Raw genomic sequence first — 17,844 nt, 5'->3', positions numbered from 1 at the left:
CTGGGCCATTCTGGCCATTCTGAACCGTTCTGGGCCATTCTGGGCTGTGCTGGGCCATGCTGGGCCATGCTGAGCAGTGTGTGAGCCATTCTGAGCCATGCTGGTCCGTTCTGTGCCGTGCTGAGCCATTGTGGGCCATTGTGGGCCATTCTGGGCCATGCTGGGCCATGCTGGGCCATTCTGGGCCATTCTGAACCGTTCTGGGCCATGCTGAGCAGTGTGTGAGCCATTCTGAGCCATGCTGGTCCGTTCTGTGCCGTGCTGAGCCATTGTGGGCCATGCTGGGCCATGCTGGGCCATGCTGGGCCATGCTGGGCCATGCTGGGCCATTCTGGCCATTCTGAACCATTCTGGGCCATTCTGGGCCATTCTGGGCCATTCTGGGCCATTCTGGACCGTTCTGGGCCATTCTGGGCCGTGCTGAGCCATTGTGGGCCACTCTGAGCCATTCCAAGCTGTACTGAGCAGTGTGTGAGCCGTGCTGGTCCATTCTGAGCCATTCTGAGCAGTGCTGGTCCGTGCTGAGCCGTGTCTGTCCCCGCAGGCCAAGGTGCGGGAGCTGGAGGAGAAATGCCGCACGCAGGGCGAGCAGTTTAACCTGCTGGCGCGGGAGCTGGAGCGGTTCCGGCAGCAGGCGGGCAAGATCGAGCTGCTGAGCGCCCCGCGGGGCCCCCCGGCGCTGGCTGCCCCTGCTGCCAAGGCCCTGGGCCCGCTGATGAACGGCATCGCCACCTCCATCGCCAAAGGTGAGCTGCGCGCCGCGCTCGCCGGGCTCTGCTCCCGCCGCTGCCCGCTCGGCACACAGCATCCCCCAGCCCAGGAGCAGCTCTGCCTTTCCCTGCCAGCACAGCATCCCCCAGCCCAGGAGCAGCTCTGCCTTCCCCTGCCAGCACAGCATCCCCCAGCCCAGGAGCGGCTCTGCCTTTCCCTGCCAGCACAGCATCCCCCAGCCCAGGAGCAGCTCTGCCTTCCCCTGCCAGCACAGCATCCCCCAGCCCAGGAGCGGCTCTGCCTTCCCCTGCCAGCACAGCATCCCCCAGCCCAGGAGCGGCTCTGCCTTCCCCTGCCAGCACAGCATCCCCCAGCCCAGGAGCAGCTCTGCCTTCCCCTGCCAGCACAGCATCCCCCAGCCCAGGAGCGGCTCTGCCTTCCCCTGCCAGCACAGCATCCCCCAGCCCAGGAGCGGCTCTGCCTTCCCCTGCCAGCACAGCATCCCCCAGCCCAGGAGCGGCTCTGCCTTCCCCTGCCAGCACAGCATCCCCCAGCCCAGGAGCGGCTCTGCCTTCCCCTGCCAGCACAGCATCCCCCAGCCCAGGAGCAGCTCTGCCTTCCCCTGCCAGCACAGCATCCCCCAGCCCAGGAGCGGCTCTGCCTTCCCCTGCCAGCACAGCTCTCTGCTTGTCCTTGGGAGGAGTGCTAAGAGCCTGTTCAGTGTTAAAATGGTGTGCTCTTTGTGTAAAAGCGCAGCTCTGTGGGAAGAGAGGCTGTGTGGGAAACCCTGCTCCAAGGAGGAGTTCATGGGGGAAGGGACACAGAGACCCCACACACTGTCTTGGCCATTGCATTAAAAACATTGAAATAGAGCTGGGTAGAAAATGGGGAACTGAATGGAACAGACATGGAAATGGTTTGGGCTCAGTTTCCAACAGAAATGATGCACTTCTCCATAAAAAATTGAGAGTAAAACATTCCAAAAAGCAAAAAATAGCTTCAAGAGAAATGGAGAACATAAACCAAAAAGACAAAAATCACATTTGCATTGGTGTTCTTACACTTACAGTCCCCAGCACAGCCAACAGTGAGTGTTTACCCAAGATCTGGGCTGAACTTTGACCAGGTCACCTCCTGCTGCCAGAGGCAACGGCTCCCCCGGGGCAGAGCTGTGTGCACCATCCATTATTCATTGGGAAATTACACAGGTCGAGGCAGGAGCTTACCTGAGGACACTGCAGGCCTACCTCCTTGTCAATCACATGTTAGTGCGTCATTCCATGTTCATCACACCTTAATGTGTGCTATTCCATGTTCATCACACATTAATGTGTGCTATTCCATGTCAATCATACATTAATGTGTGTTATTCCATGTTCATCACACCTTAATGTGTGCTATTCCATGTTCATCACACCTTAATGTGTGTTATTCCATGTTCATCACACCTTAATATGTGCTATTCCATGTTCATCACACATTAATGTGTGCTATTCCATGTTCATCACGCATTAATGCGTCATTCCATGTTCATCACACATTAATGTTTCCTATTCCATGTCAATCATACATTAATGTGTGTTATTCCATGTCAATCATACATTAGTGTGTGTTATTCCCTGTCAATCCCATGTCACTGTGTTATTCCCTGTCAATCCCATGTCACTGTGTTATTCCATGTCAATCCCATGTCAGTGTGTGTTATTCCCTGTCAATCCCATGTCACTGTGTTATTCCCTGTCAATCCCATGTCAGTGTGTGTTATTCCCTGTCAATCCCATGTCACTGTGTTATTCCCTGTCAATCCCATGTCAGTGTGTGTTATTCCATGTCAATCCCGTGTCACTGTGTTATTCCCTGTCAGTCCCATGTCACTGTGTGTTATTCCCTGTCAGTCCCATGTCACTGTGTGTTATTCCATGTGAGGAGTGTGATCAGGACCAGCCAGGCTGGAATCACTCAGTTATCCTGCACAGGAACAGTTGTCAGCTCATTCTCATTGCTCACAAATTCCCCCCAAGCTGTTTGAAAATCAGAGTGGAAGGAACTGGAAAGGTTGAATGGTTTGAATTTTCTCTGAGCTTGCAGAGGAGCTCTGCGGCAGGATCTGGGGATCAGGGCTGATTTCCCTGCAGCTCCTGGATGTGACAGCAGGGCAGGGCAGCTGGGGTGACATCCCTGGTGACATCCCTGTCCCATTTCAGCCCAGTGACTCTGGATTTGTGTGCCTGGGCACACCTGGAGCTGCTGCCAGCCTCGGGCTGCTCTGCCCAAGGCACATGAGAGGGACTGCATGGACAATTCCCATGATAGACACAAGAATTTAGTAGAAATTTCCGTAATACCAACAGCTCCTCGTGTCTCCAAGGACAGGATTTTCAAAGCAACAATTAATTTAGGAGGAAAGGTAATTAGGTATTGAGCTGTCCTTTAGGCACAAGTGAAGGTCCAGCCTGTGTCACAGCGATTGATTTAATGGAAAATGAAAACCAGCTCAACATCTTCCAGGTACTCAGTCAGACTCTCCCAGCTAATTTATACTTATGCTAATGGAAAAGGCTTTTTAAAAACTCCAAACATGCCAAACTGCAATCTCCCAGGTAACCCTTGAGTGAAACCACAGCAAGCACAGCCAGCTCTGTACCAAGGCATTTCAGAGCCTTCCTCTGCAAGCCTTTCCTCAAAACCTGCTGGTTTCTGTGGGACTTGTGTCTAAACATCACAACTGCCTGCACAACATTCATCCCCAGAGTGAATGCTCTGACAACAATAAAGTCATGTTTGAGCAAGTGGGCAGGGTTTCTAATTACTGAAATCAACCCTTGCTCAATAATGATGGCAGAGTACAGCAAGTTCTTCAAAGCAGAAGTGTAATTATTTTTATTATGTGTGAGGAAGAAAGAACACGAGAGGGAGCACAGGGAGAGCTTGCAAAGCAAAGCAAATGATGGAAATGAGATCAGTTTATGACCAGCTGCTTTGCCTTAATTAGGGATGTTTGAATGTATCAGGAAATGAAATAAACCTAGCCAGGATGGATTAGAGCATAAAAAGTTCACTTGAAACGTACAATAATGTCACAATCAGATACAGAAGCCCTAAGATTTATTATTCATCAGTTAAGAGGCTCATTGAAATGGTCTTTCCAGATAATTTAGGGAGTTCATATGGAATCAGCAATTGCAATAAATAAAATGGAGAGTCTAATTGTAATGCAAGCATGGACAGATTTAATTCTCCTGAAACATTTAAATTAGATCTGGTGCTCTGCATTTTTCCTTGATAGGGTGCTCTTCAGACCTCCTTTACAAATATTTGCCAGTCATAGGAAAATAAAGGCCATTTTAAGCATACATGAATTTTAAAAGATTTCATAGACAAAACCCCCATGGCTTTATAAGAAATGGCTTTGAAGAAAAAAAAAAAAAAAGACATTTCTAGATGCTGCTGTGTGTTCTTATGAGCTGACCTCTTGCATATTTTACTTTTAACTCTGTTTTTTTTTTTTTTTTTTTTTTTTTTCCAGAGGGAAAATATAAAAGGAAAGGTGTTCATCTGGGAGTTTTTTGTTTGTTTCTTTTCTTTTTTTGTAGGTTTCTAGTTAACAAGCTTTAAAACACTCTGCAGGTCTGGTTCTTTCTCATTCTGCTGCTCCCAGGGCTCTCAGTGAAATTGCCTTGGGTGGAGGGAAGCAGGTTTAATCAGTTTGTTTTTGGGGCAGAGTTGGGCCAGTTTGAAATGCAGCTTTTTGTGTATGTGCTGTGCTCCCAGCCTGGGTCCTGAATCTCAGCTTTGCTTCAGTTTCTTTGTTTTGCAAGCATTACTTGATGATGCTTGTGTTTATTTTTCAGTCCAGCCGTGGCTCTGCACACGTTGAACCACATGAATTTCCAGAACATTTGTCTGATAACCTTTCTAAAGGCCCCTGTGCAGAGCACACAGGAGCTCCTGCTGCAGGGTCTGACAGGGCACATTTCTGACAAAACCTGCCCCTGCTGTTGGACATGCAGAGTCTCTGCCTGGCAGGGAGGTGTCTGTGGAGTTATCAGCACTAATTACTGAAACCAGCCCTTCTCAGTAATGATCCAGAGTACAGCAGGTTCTCCAAGCCAGAAATGTAATTATCTGGGGCAGAGATGTGCCCAGGCTCTTCCTGCAGCCATAGCCAGCACACACCATTCCCCCTGTGCTGAGGACACAGGGGCACTTTTATGTACCTTCTTTTCCACGTGAAAAAATAAAACAGATCCATTTCTTCCAGCACCTGAATACTCCTGGAGTCCCTGATAATGTGTGTTCCTGTGCTGGTTATTATCCTATATGGATGCAAAGCCAGGGCCCATTGCCCTAGAACCTTCCTCCTCATTTTGTTCCTAGTGCCAGTAATTTAGAAACAAAGCCTGGAGAATGCAGGAGGTCTGAGACCAACCACAGCCTTCCTTTGAATGAATAATCACAGTTGGCCCAATTATTTATAGCTTGGTGCTGACAGGCTGAAATGGCAAACACATTAACAGCAAACAGAAGGAGCTAAATTGGCTGAAGGCTCCTGAATGGGGAGGACTTCTCTGTTATAGATGTGAGAAAGGTTCCAAGAATAAAGAATGTGCCCTTTTCAGCCTGGGGATTGCTCTGAGTGGGGCTGCTGTAATTAATCTTTAGTGTGGTGAGTTGTGTATTTCCCTGCTGTCAATGTGCTTAAGCTGGCCTGCTGTAAATTACAGTGATGCAGAGAAAATTAATCATATTGGACTAATGAGCATGCCAGAAAAACCCTCTGATGGTGTTCTTGGACTTGTTCTTGTTCAGAGTGAACAGAGAGGTTCCTCTGATAATTCCTGGTGATGAGCACTGGGCATCTTGCAAAACATTTCTGGCAGAATAGAAGAAATGCAGAACCCACAGATATTGAGGGGCTGGAAAACCAGAGCAGAGGCTCATTATGTTAATGAGAGGCAGAATGCACTCTCAGCTGAGTGTGCCAGCGGCTCTGCTGCAGCCCCTGCTCTGCTGCAGGTGAAATCAGCTCCCTTCAATCCCTGCTTGGGACTAACCTGACAGCAAAAGGGAAAATGTACAAGTGGTTTTACTCAGCTTTTGTAGCCTCTCCTGCAGCACTGACAACACTGTCCTTGCTTGTGTCACCTCTGGTTTTCCCCTGAGCCAGGAGCAGTGCTCAGCCCCTTGTGCACTCGGTGTGCAGTATAACCTGGCTTTTTGTCTTTTCCTTTCTTCTAACCTGCTTTGGAAAAGCACAGTAAAAATACTCCAAAAGGGTTTTGGGGGATTTTCCCCTTTTGCATAGTCTTAGCATTCAGGTTTTAGGAGCTGGAGAGATGGCCCTGGGATCAGACTAATGTGGTTTGGGGCTGGTGTCAGTGAGGAACTCCTAGGAAATACCAAACAGCTGCTCCTGGCACTTCCTGCCTGCCAAGAGTCAAACAACTGCATTGCAAAATGAATATCCTGCCAAGCAGGTCCTCGGCATTTCCGTCTCTTTTTTTTGAACAAATATGTGACTTGATTCTGATTTGCAGTGTATGCCAGAGTCCCCAAAAGAAAGAAAGGTTCCCAGAGCAGCTCTGTGGTGCTGGGAGTGTCACACACCATGTCACAGACCTTCCCCAGGGGGCTCAGAACCAAGGGGGGCTGCTTTCCACTGGGGGAAACTTCACTTTGAATTGTTTGGGTTCAAACGCCTTCACTTTGAATTGTTTGGGTTCAAACGCCTTCATTTCTGCATTAGGTTTTGTTACAGTTTTTGACTCCTCCCGTTTTGCAGCCTGCCCACCTCGGTGTTCATCTTGAACGATTTTAACCGGGGAGGGGAATCACCTTCTCAGAGTGCTGGCAGTGTCAGTCCCCGGGAATTGCTGCCCGTGGTGTCTGTGATCGGGAATTGCTGCCCGTGGTTTCTGTCCCGGGAATTGCTGCCCGTGGTGTCTGTGATCGGGAATTGCTGCCCGTGGTGTCTGTGATCGGGAATTGCTGCCCGTGGTTTCTGTCCCGGGAATTGCTGCCCGTGGTGTCTGTCCCGGGAATTGCTGCCCGTGGTTTCTGTCCCCGGGAATTGCTGCCCGTGGTGTCTGTGATCGGGAATTGCTGCCCGTGGTTTCTGTCCCGGGAATTGCTGCCCGTGGTGTCTGTGATCGGGAATTGCTGCCCGTGGTTTCTGCCCCCGGGAATTGCTGCCCGTGGTTTCTTTCCCCAGGAATTGCTGCCCGTGGTGTCTGTCCCGGGAATTGCTGCCCGTGGTTTCTGTCCCCGGGAATTGCTGCCCGTGGTTTCTGTCCCCGGGAATTGCTGCCCGTGGTTTCTGTCCCGGGAATTGCTGCCCGTGGTGTCTGTGATCGGGAATTGCTGCCCGTGGTTTCTGCCCCCGGGAATTGCTGCCCGTGGTTTCTTTCCCCAGGAATTGCTGCCCGTGGTGTCTGTCCCGGGAATTGCTGCCCGTGGTTTCTGTCCCGGGAATTGCTGCCCGTGGTTTCTGTCCCCGGGAATTGCTGCCCGTGGTGTCTGTCCCGGGAATTGCTGCCCGTGGTGTCAGTCCCGGGAATTGCTGCCCGTGGTGTCTGTGATCGGGAATTGCTGCCCGTGGTTTCTGCCCCCGGGAATTGCTGCCCGTGGTTTCTGCCCCCGGGAATTGCTGCCCGTGGTGTCTGTGATCGGGAATTGCTGCCCGTGGTGTCTGTGATCGGGAATTGCTGCCCGTGGTTTCTGTCCCGGGAATTGCTGCCCGTGGTGTCTGTGATCGGGAATTGCTGCCCGTGGTTTCTGTCCCGGGAATTGCTGCCCGTGGTGTCTGTCCCGGGAATTGCTGCCCGTGGTGTCTGTGATCGGGAATTGCTGCCCGTGGTTTCTGTCCCCGGGAATTGCTGCCCGTGGTGTCTGTCCCGGGAATTGCTGCCCGTGGTGTCTGTGATCGGGAATTGCTGCCCGTGGTTTCTGTCCCCGGGAATTGCTGCCCGTGGTTTCTGTCCCCGGAATTGCTGCCCGTGGTTTCTGCCCCCGGGAATTGCTGCCCGTGGTTTCTGTCCCGGGAATTGCTGCCCGTGGTTTCTGTCCCCGGAATTGCTGCCCGTGGTTTCTGCCCCCGGGAATTGCTGCCCGTGGTGTCAGTCCCCGGGAATTGCTGCCCGTGGTGTCTGTCCCGGGAATTGCTGCCCATGGTTTCTGTCCCGGGAATTGCTGCCCGTGGTTTCTGTCCCCGGGAATTGCTGCCCGTGGTTTCTGTCCCCGGAATTGCTGCCCGTGGTTTCTGTCCCCGGGAATTGCTGCCCGTGGTTTCTGTCCCCGGAATTGCTGCCCGTGGTTTCTGTCCCCGGGAATTGCTGCCCGTGGTTTCTGCCCCCGGGAATTGCTGCCCGTGGTTTCTGTCCCCGGAATTGCTGCCCGTGGTTTCTGTCCCCGGAATTGCTGCCCGTGGTTTCTGCCCCCGGGAATTGCTGCCCGTGGTTTCTGTCCCCGGAATTGCTGCCCGTGGTTTCTGTCCCCGGAATTGCTGCCCGTGGTTTCTGTCCCCGGAATTGCTGCCCGTGGTTTCTGCCCCCGGGAATTGCTGCCCGTGGTTTCTGTCCCCGGGAATTGCTGCCCGTGGTTTCTGTCCCCGGAATTGCTGCCCGTGGTTTCTGTCCCCGGAATTGCTGCCCGTGGTGTCTGTGATCGGGAATTGCTGCCCGTGGTGTCTGTGATCGGGAATTGCTGCCCGTGGTGTCTGTCCCCGGAATTGCTGCCCGTGGTTTCTGTCCCCGGAATTGCTGCCCGTGGTTTCTGTCCCGGGAATTGCTGCCCGTGGTTTCTGCCCCCGGGAATTGCTGCCCGTGGTTTCTGTCCCCGGAATTGCTGCCCGTGGTTTCTGTCCCCTGCAGGTCATGAGAGCCCTGCTGGAAGTCGCTGTGTGATTTCAGAGTTCATCCGACCCCTGCAGGTCTCTGCAGACAAGCCAGAGCAGCTCTCTGTCAAACCCACATTCCTGCCCAAGGCCAGAGCTGGGACCCCAAGATGCAGATTTGATTCAGACGTGAGTCCTTTGGAATTTGCTACTGAAAAACTGATTCAGGGCAAAACACCAGATTCTTGTATAGTGGGGATTCCGTGGGCATGTCTGGGGATTATCCACAGGAAATATTTGTGTATATTTGTGTGTATCTAACATTTCACCATTACTGAAAACTGGGGACATTCACTGCTTTTTGAAGAGGCCACAGGAAAAGCAGCTTAGCAAGGAGACTTAGGGAAGCAGAACTGACAGCAAGGAGCAGGAGAAGCACATGTCAAATTGAATTCCCCTTTTCTATTATTTTTGAGTTATCTCTCACTGAAATGTCAAGCCCTCTTTTGCAGAACTGTTGGTTTTGTGCCTTCCACTGTGTAATTATGTGATCCACTCTTACATAATGCAAGCTCACAGAAATTTAGCTCCATTCCTTTTTAGAGATACCCAGACCCAAGGGAGAGTGTTTGAATAAAATCTGAAAGGTGGAACATAATGCTGGGGAGTCTGAAATCAATAAACAAACAAATAAATCAGTGATACTCTGCAAAAAATATACCTGCAGCTGCCCTGGTTTAGAAGAACCATTCCTGCTGGATGAGGTGCCCACATAAAGGTGTCAGGGGATAATCCTGGCAGATTTCCCTGGATCCCCCAGTGATCCAGGGGGAATCCCTGGGAGCTCCTGGTGCTGGGGCTGAGTCCTGCCAGAGCAGAGTGTGCTGGGCTAGACCAGCCCTCAGAGCTTAATTCAGGGGAAAAGGACCCCACTCAGAATTTGGGCAGTTTAGACCTTGGAGCTGCAGTTCAGAGTTCACTCTGTCTGGATTGTAAATTTTTTCTCAGTTTTTGGACAATTAATTTTATTTGATCCCACTTCTAACCCAGTATTTCTACCCTAATTAAAGTTCTCTCAGGCTCAAGCAAAAAGTTGCTCATTTTTTCTGGAATAGTTCACAGCAAACTGTACATTAAGTGAAGTTCATCCCTCACTTCAAAACCTCTAAGGAAGAGATAAATGGGCAGAGTCTGTGTTGATGTTCCATGTTAGAATTTAATTATTTTTCCTTGATATTGTGTGCTCACTGATTTATATCACCTGTCAGGAAAACCGTTCATTCTTTTTTGTTTTTTGTAACCACATTCTCTTTTCTCTCCCCTCGCTCCACAGATGGATAATGATCAGAATTCCAATACCTCAAAGCAGAGATATTCTGGGAAAGTCCATCTTTGCATTGCCCGTTACAGGTACAACTCCCATCCCATCACAGATACCATAAATATCAGTAAATTCAGCATCAGGTCTGGTTTCCCTGCTGCATGCCCTGGTTGTGGGATGGATGTTCTGGGCAGCAGAGCAGTGCCTGAGCTCTCAGGGGGAGTTCAGCCCAGCCTGGCTCTCCCACCCCTCTGCATTCCTGTCCTGCAGTGCCTAAATCAGATTAAATGGGTGCCTCCTGCCTGGAGAGCAGCTCTCACTCTGTCCTTAACTATCACTTTTTCCAGCAAGAAAAGATCTGAAGTCCATCACTGCTTTAATTAAAACTTCAGGCATGAAGAAGTGTCATGATAAAAATTTCAGTGACTAGCAGGATGGATATAGATTTGTACTTTTTGTCTCGTAGATGTAGCTCACAGGTTTTGTCTTCTTGCCTCTGTACAAGTTTAATGAATTTGTGTAAAAGGAATGTAAACTTGAACACAGTGACCGGATAAAACCCCCAAAACTGAGTTTGCTTTAATTCACTCCAAAAGACACAGAATTTTGTCCAGCATTTTTCAGGAGCCCTAAGTGAGAAGTGGGTGAATCCTGCGGGCAGGGACGGGGGCTGGGGGCAGAGGGAGCACAAACTGCCCCGAGCCCTCTCCCAAAGTGTGCCAGGAGGGAGCAAGGGGCTGCAGCCTGTCTGAGCAGAGCTCTGCCTGTGCCCACAGCTACAACCCCTTCGATGGACCAAACGAGAACCCGGAGGCAGAGCTCCCTCTGACGGCAGGAAAATACCTGTATGTGTACGGGGACATGGACGAGGATGGCTTCTACGAAGGTATTGCTTCTTTCACTCACTCCATCCCCGAGGTCATGCTAATTCATGCAGACTGCATCAGCTCCTGTGTCAGACATGCTCCAAATCCTTCCCTGCCTCTGCTCCTAAATCGGCTGCTAAAATTAGCTTTAGCACCGTGCTGGTAATTAAAAGAGTTTCTGCACCAGCAAAGCCGCTCCTTGCAGGCGGAGCTAATTATAAGATATTTTATAGTGTCAGCTTTTCCTGCTGGCAAGATTGAAGTTGACAAAAACGCTTGCTGGCAGTTCTGGTATTTCCCTTAATAAGCCCTTCTGTTCCCAAACTGGGGATGTTGTTTATGTGTTTTCTCTCATCCCCTGGCCCTTATCTTGCCCACTGCCATGGAAGAGGTGTTCTCCTTCAGGGCTATTGTTGGATACTGCTGGGAGACAGGGAAGCAGCCTTAGATTTTTCTCAGGCTCCTCAAGGACAACACAAGAGAAAAAATTATAACAATGATTAAACACCTGCTGGATATGTGAGACGTGTTGTTTTCATGAAAGAATGTTTACAAGGTCTACAAGGAAGGTGTTACCTTCCTTGTACCAATTAAATTATGTCTATGCTCACTCCACAAGCTACTGTATAAAATTTGTTTCTCTAAATAAAGGGATTTTTGCTTCTCTTCTGCACCAAGGAACTTGTTGCTATATTCCTTTCACTGTTCCCATGGCCCAAATGCAATACAGGGTTTCTGACGGAGACAGTGTAGGGTTAAAATGTTTCTGAAACATGGGAATTGTGTACAACGGATTCAGGGGCTGGAAAGAAAGGTTGGGTCAGGTAGGACTGGGAAAGGGAATGGATGTTGAGATTTGTCTGCACCTGTGTAATCATCATATGATAAATAATATGATTGTTAAAAATAATGATTGTTTGGTAATTGAATAGAATTATTTTAAGTGTAGTAAGTTTAATCGTAATAAGAATAATGAGAAATGGTGTAATCGTAACAAGAATCATGAGAACGGATGTTTGGGGGATCCTGATGAAAATTGCAAGAATACATGCTTGGGTGAGATCAATGTATACAATAGAACAATACGGGTTTAATCGTTAATATACAGTTATATAATGAAAAGGGTATAGAAACGTGTCCATCTGGGATCCAGGTTTGGGTTTGCACCCCTGGTTGCCAGAGCTGCTCAGTGATAATAAAAGCAGCTACTCCCGTGTGATTTTCCACCCTAACCGCGCGCTGCTCTCCCCCCAGGAGAGCTCCTGGACGGGCAGCGAGGCCTGGTCCCTTCCAACTTCGTGGACTTTGTTCAGGAGAGCGAGGCGGCGGGCAGGGAGCCGGAGCCGAGCCGCGCGCCGCAGGGGGACGCGCTGGCCCCCAGCCCCCCGGGCCAGGCGCTCAGCAACGGCGCGGGCGCGCTGGACATCAACATCGACGACATCGGAGAAGACATCGTGCCTTACCCCCGCAGGATCACCCTCATCAAGCAACTCGCCAAAAGTGTCATTGTGGGCTGGGAGCCGCCGCTGGTGCCGCCCGGCTGGGGCACGGTCAGCAGCTACAACGTGCTGGTGGACAGGGAGATCAGGATGAACGTGGCGCTGGGCGGCCGCACCAAGGCGCTGATCGAGAAGCTCAACATCTCGGCGTGCACCTACCGCATCTCGGTGCAGAGCATCACCAGCAGGGGCAGCTCCGACGAGCTGCAGTGCACCTTGCTGGTGGGCAAGGACGTCATCGTGGCCCCCTCCCAGCTGCGCGTGGACAACATCACCCAGATCTCTGCCGAGCTCTCCTGGCTCCCCACCAACAGCAACTACAGCCACGTCATCTTCCTCAACGAGGAGGAGTTCGACATCGTCAAGGCTGCTAGCTACAAGTACCACTTTTTTAATTTGAAGCCCAACATGGCCTACAAGGTGAAGGTCATGGCAAAGCCCCACCAGATGCCCTGGCAGCTTCCCTTGGAGCAACGAGAGAAAAAGGAAGCCTTTGTGGAGTTTTCTACGTTGCCAGCAGGTTTGATACTTTCCTCCCTACCCCAAAACTCTTTGGCTGAATTTCTGTGAAGATACTAGATAAAATGCTTTCACCATCACAGCGTTTAGATGTAAATGCCTTTTGGTTGTGAAGCAGTAATCAACTTCTTTGTACGATTTGAATTTGTGAAGTCAACAGATTTGTTGTGTTTTAGAAAGAGGTTTTTTTCCCCACCTGCTTTTATATTAGGACTGTTGGTAGGTGTTGTCAGCCATTTGCCATTATCCAAGAAAATTGAAGTATTGCTGAAAGCTAGAGAAGAAATAATGTAGTGAATTTGAAGGATAATCTCATCATTTTGGGGATGTGTGATAGCACCTGAAAAATGTGAGTATCTTATAGATTCACCTGCCTGAGGTCATCCAGTGATGGCCAAATGGGAGACCCCTCAAATATTCAGTGTTGCAGGTGCCTGGAGGACACTCAGGTACCAGTGGTGAGTGAAAGGTCAGCAGCGTGCTCTGAGCTGGGCTTTGTCACTCCCTGCTGGGTTGATTCCAGAGAGGGGCAGGAGTTCATTCTGCTCTGCCCCTCACCCTTTCCTTGTGACTCATAAAAGGAGATGTGGAGGGGGCAGTGCTGGTTGAGTGGAGGGTGAGTGAAGCCTCTGTGCCTCCTGTTTTGATGGCAGTAGAGCTTCAGTGAAACTCTCCCAGCTGCCAGTTTATCCTCAGTCTGGAATCTCTGCAGTGGGCTGGGGGGGTGCTGCTGTGCCATGTGCTGGGAGGAGGGAGTTCCAGACTGGGATGTGTCCTGGGGGAGCTGGGAGGCACTGCCTGGGTGCTGGCCTGAACTCAATTCACCTTTCTGTTTAGGAAGGGCTTTTGGGGTGAGGGTTGTTCCAGGCCAAGCTCTTCCCATGCTGCATCTTCCTCTGATGAGCAGCTCTCACAGCCAGACATCCCAAAGCCTTCCCCACTTCATTTCACTGGGAGCACTTCTGCAGAAACCTGCCAACCTTTCCTGCTGTGCAGGGAACACAAAACAGCACTGTTGTGGTGATTAGAGGCTGGTGCCTGATTCCAGAGTCACTGGGGCAAATGGAAAGGATGAATTTGGAGTCACTGATGGGAGTTGCCATCTTGGTGTGTCATGAATTGAACAATCTTGATTCACCAAAGCAATGGAATTGCTTAAATAAAAATAGAAATGTTTCTCTCTTGGGCACTCAGATCTAAAACCAGAAATAAGTACAGGATCAGGACCAATGGTGCTGCTGCTGTTTTTGCAGCTAATTTATGTTAAAAAAAAAAAACATGAGGAGCAAAGTGTAGCAGAATTCCAAAACAAACATTTATGTTGATGACCAAGACCATTGAAAATCATCAGGAATAATTTCCCAGTTAATGATGGGAGGAAATAGAAACCATGCTGAGCCTCAGGCACTGTAGTGTATTAAACCTGTCTCTGCACAGCCTGTGAAGGTTGGGACAGACTCCCTGGGGATTGCTCAGTTTTGGGAGAATGAAGGGAAGGTGACTTCCCCTGCAGGAGCAGATTAATGGCAATGGCATTGGCAAGGTGCTGCCTTAGATCATGTGCATTGTTTCCTGTAAGATGAGCAGCCTTGCTGAATGGGGAATGCTGTCAATAAAACAGGGTGATCAGGAAAGCTGAAATTCAATCCTGAACCAAGAATAGTATTAGGTCAATTTCCAGGCTCTCAACCTGCAAGATAAAAATACTTTATAGATGCAGGGATGGTACAGGCAAAACCTTCCTGTTGTGCCTGTCCTGCCCTGAGCATGATCATGATTTTATTTCCATGTCCACCAGAGGATGAAATTCAGTGGCAGCAAACCTGTGAACTGTACTGGCAGTTTGCCAGTGAGCCTGTGTGACATTAGCACATGTACCATGCACACAGTTAGAGTGCTGGTGGCCTTTTTGGTGGAGGAACAGGAATTGGTTGTGTTTAGCACACTGGGAGCAGCAGTGTCACAGCAGCAAGGTCTGTGTTCTGTTCTGCAGCTGAGCCCTGCTCCTGACACCTCTAACAGGTTAAATTAACACAACAGGATGCTTGAAAAATTTATGAACCAATAACATCTGTGATATTTTTACTCTGGCTTTCTGGCCAAAGCAGAGCTATTTATAGCCAGGTAATGCCCTTTAATGAGGGGGGTATTAGGTGTGCTGTCACACTGACACACTGCCAGTGCCTTCAGAGGTTGCTGGGTGTGTGTTTGGATCCCATGCAGAGAAAAGACTCTGAGAACAGGTATCCCTCAATCAAATGCTGGAGTCTCAGCCTGCAGCCCTGCTCTGGGCTCAGGGTGACCAGTGCCATCTCTCCTAGGTCCTCCAGCTCCACCCCAGGACGTGGCTGTCCGGGCGGGCTCCACCCCAGGGACCCTCCAGGTGTGCTGGAAGCCCCCGGCCCTGTCGGCCACAGGGACGTCCCACGGAGCCAGCGTCACAGGCTACGGGGTGTATGCCAAAGGGCAGCGGGTGAGTCCCTCCTGCCATGGCACATCTGCTGCAGGGAGCCCAGCTGCTGGCCTGTTTGAGGGACAGGTGTCTGCCAATAAAGCGGGAGCTTCTCTTTGAAATGGAGAATGGAAACCCCCTCCCTCCAAATTATTATCATTTTGAAATTAAGGGGCTCTCAGGCAAAGATGTGGGAATTAGGAATAACAGTTCTTTACTAGGAAAATTAAAACAGAAATACAGTATTACAAAGAACAATCCCAACCCTGCCAGAGTCAGAATCCAAGCTGGCACAGTCAGTCAGTCAGGGTGGTGGCACAGTCCCATTCCATGGTGCTGCATCCTCCTGCAGGGGCAGATGTGGCTCAGCTGGAGCAGTGCTCCTGGAGAAGGTGCAGTTTCCTCTGAAGGTGCAGGGATGATGTGGAAGGGTCTGGTTTTCCTCTGGAATCTAGTGGGAAAGGCTGCTCTGGTGTCCCAAATCTCAGTTTTTCTCTGGGTAGGAAAGGCTTGGCTCCTGCCCTGGCTGGAGCATCTCCCAGTGGGATGATGGAATTTTATCAGCCATGCCCTGGGACTCACTGGCCATGAACAGGAGATATCTGCTGGAGGGAGGATGGGCTGTGGGAAGATAAAGATGATTGCCCAGCTGGTTTAAAGATGGCCCATTAGCAGAGAATGTGTGCCAGGAGATCAGGGTCACTGCCACACCCAGTTTGTAACAATGGCCCATTAACAGGAGATATCTCCCACAGGGATAAGATCCCTACCACACCCAGTTTTAAACAATGGCCCATTAACAGGAGATATCCCCACAGGGATAAGGTTCACTGCCACGCCCACTTTTAAACAATGGCCCATTAACAGGAGATATCTCCTGGAGGGTGGATGGGCTGTTAAAAGATAAAGATGATTGGCCCAGCTGGTTTAAAGATGGCCCATTAGCAGATAATATGTGCCACGGAGATAAGGGTCACTGCCACACTTGGTTTAACAGGTGGGGACAGAATAGACATTTCTGATCACATCCTGTATCGCAACCCAACACACAGGGCAAGGTGGCACAGCCCTGCAGGGCTCCTGGCTGCCAGTGCAGCCTGTCCTGCTCTTTGGGCACAACTTGCTCCCTTTCCAGGAGCCCTTTTGGCCTGAGGGGTTGGAAGGATGGAAGGCAGTTGGTGTGAGGGGTGTGGAGCCTGGTGGGGGCTCTGTGCTGGCAGCAGCTCAGTCTGGGAAGGCTCTGGAGGATGTGTTCAGGGGGGCTGAGGGGAGGTTTCAGGAGTTGTGGGGGGGTTGCAGGGGTTTGGGTGAGGTTGCAGGGGTTTGGGGCTCACAGGGCGGGTTGCAGGGGTTTGGGGGAGGTTGCAGGAGTTTGGGGCTCACAGGGGGGGTTGCAGGGGTTTGGAGGGGGTTGCAGGGGTTTGTGGGGGGTTGCAGGGGTTTGGGGGGGTTGCAGGGGTTTGGGGGAGGTCGCAGGGGGTTGTTGCTGACAGCAGCTCTGCTCTGTGCCAGGTGGCAGAGGTGGGGCTGAGGGGAGGTCGCAGGGGTTTGGGGGATGTTGCAGGGGTTTGGGGCGCACATGGGGGGTTGCAGGGGTTTGGGGGGGGTTGCAGGGGTTTGGGGGGTTGCAGGGGTTTGGGGGAGGTCGCAGGGGGTTGTTGCTGACAGCAGCTCTGCTCTGTGCCAGGTGGCAGAGGTGATGCTCCCAGCAGCCGAGGGCTCGCCGCTGGAGCTGCTGAGGCTGCGCAGCCTGGACGCCAGGGAGGTGACGGTGCGGACGCTCTCTGCACAGGGGGAGTCCCTGGACTCTGCTGCTGCTGCCATTCCACCTGACCTCCTGGTGCCTCCAACCCCTCACCCCAGAACCCCCAAATCGAAGCCATTAGCAAGTGCCGGAGCCCCAGAAACCAAAGAAGATTTCGGCCCCCACGCGAGGAGGGACGAGTGGGAGCAGCCTCGCACGGTGTCCCCCGCCCACGGACACATGCTGGAGCCCCCCAGCCTCCACGGGCCCCTCCAGGGCAGGAGATCTCCGTCCCCCAACAGGATCCTGCCCCAGCCTCAAGGCACCCCCGTCCCCAACACGGTCGCGAAAGCCATGGCGAGAGAAGCTGCCCAGAGGGTGGCAGAGAGCAGCAGGGTAAGGAAACTGCCTCTGGGCTGGGCTGGGCTGCTTTGCTGCTTTTGCTTTTTGTGCCAGGGCCAGTGCCAGGGCCAGTGCCAGTGCCAGGGCCACTGCCAGGGCCAGTGTCAGTGCCAGTGCCAGTGCCAGGGCCAGTGCCAGTGCCAGTGCCAGTGCCAGTGCCACTGCCAGGGCCAGGGCCAGTGTCAAGGCCAGGGTCAGTGCCAGGGCCACTGCCAGTGCCACTGCCAGGGCCAGGGCCAGCACAGCTTTTCCACCGTGTGCTTTGGGGAGCAGGTGACCATTGCCAAACTGGAGATCCACAGCTTGAGAAGCAGCGGGCTGGAACTCTGGGCTTGTGAAGCTCCTGTGCCTGCTGTCATGGAGCCACCGGGAATTTCACACTTTTGCCCTTCTCAGTGCTGCATTTCCAACACGTTTGCAGCTGCTTTTCATTCCAGCTGCTCCTGGAGCTGCCAGCAGAGTCACTGCCCAGGGACAGCCCTGGTTTGGGCAGCACTAT

At 51.4% G+C, this 17,844-nt stretch overlaps 1 protein-coding gene across 6 annotated transcripts in view; it reads left to right on the top strand.

Moving 5' to 3' along the window:
* Positions 1 to 17,844, top strand: part of RIMBP2 (RIMS binding protein 2) — a 91,731-nt gene that overhangs the window by 58,853 nt on the left and 15,034 nt on the right. For 5 of the 6 annotated variants that reach the window (XM_079322129.1, XM_079322127.1, XM_079322130.1 and 2 more), the window contains 7 exons: positions 545 to 746; positions 8,580 to 8,731; positions 9,876 to 9,952; positions 10,640 to 10,749; positions 11,984 to 12,748; positions 15,069 to 15,220; positions 16,887 to 17,339. In XM_079322129.1, coding sequence (XP_079178255.1) covers positions 545 to 746; positions 8,580 to 8,731; positions 9,876 to 9,952; positions 10,640 to 10,749; positions 11,984 to 12,748; positions 15,069 to 15,220; positions 16,887 to 17,339 — 1,911 coding nt within the window. The remainder of the gene's footprint in view (positions 1 to 544; positions 747 to 8,579; positions 8,732 to 9,875; positions 9,953 to 10,639; positions 10,750 to 11,983; positions 12,749 to 15,068; positions 15,221 to 16,886; positions 17,340 to 17,844) is intronic. The other variant, XM_079322131.1, reaches the window with a different exon arrangement.

This window comes from Erithacus rubecula (genome assembly GCF_903797595.1).
Source record: "Erithacus rubecula genome assembly, chromosome: 19".
In the NCBI taxonomy this organism is placed as follows: Eukaryota; Metazoa; Chordata; class Aves; order Passeriformes; family Muscicapidae; genus Erithacus; species Erithacus rubecula.
Note: the sequence above shows the minus strand (reverse complement) of the source record. Positions and strands in the feature narration are given on the sequence as shown.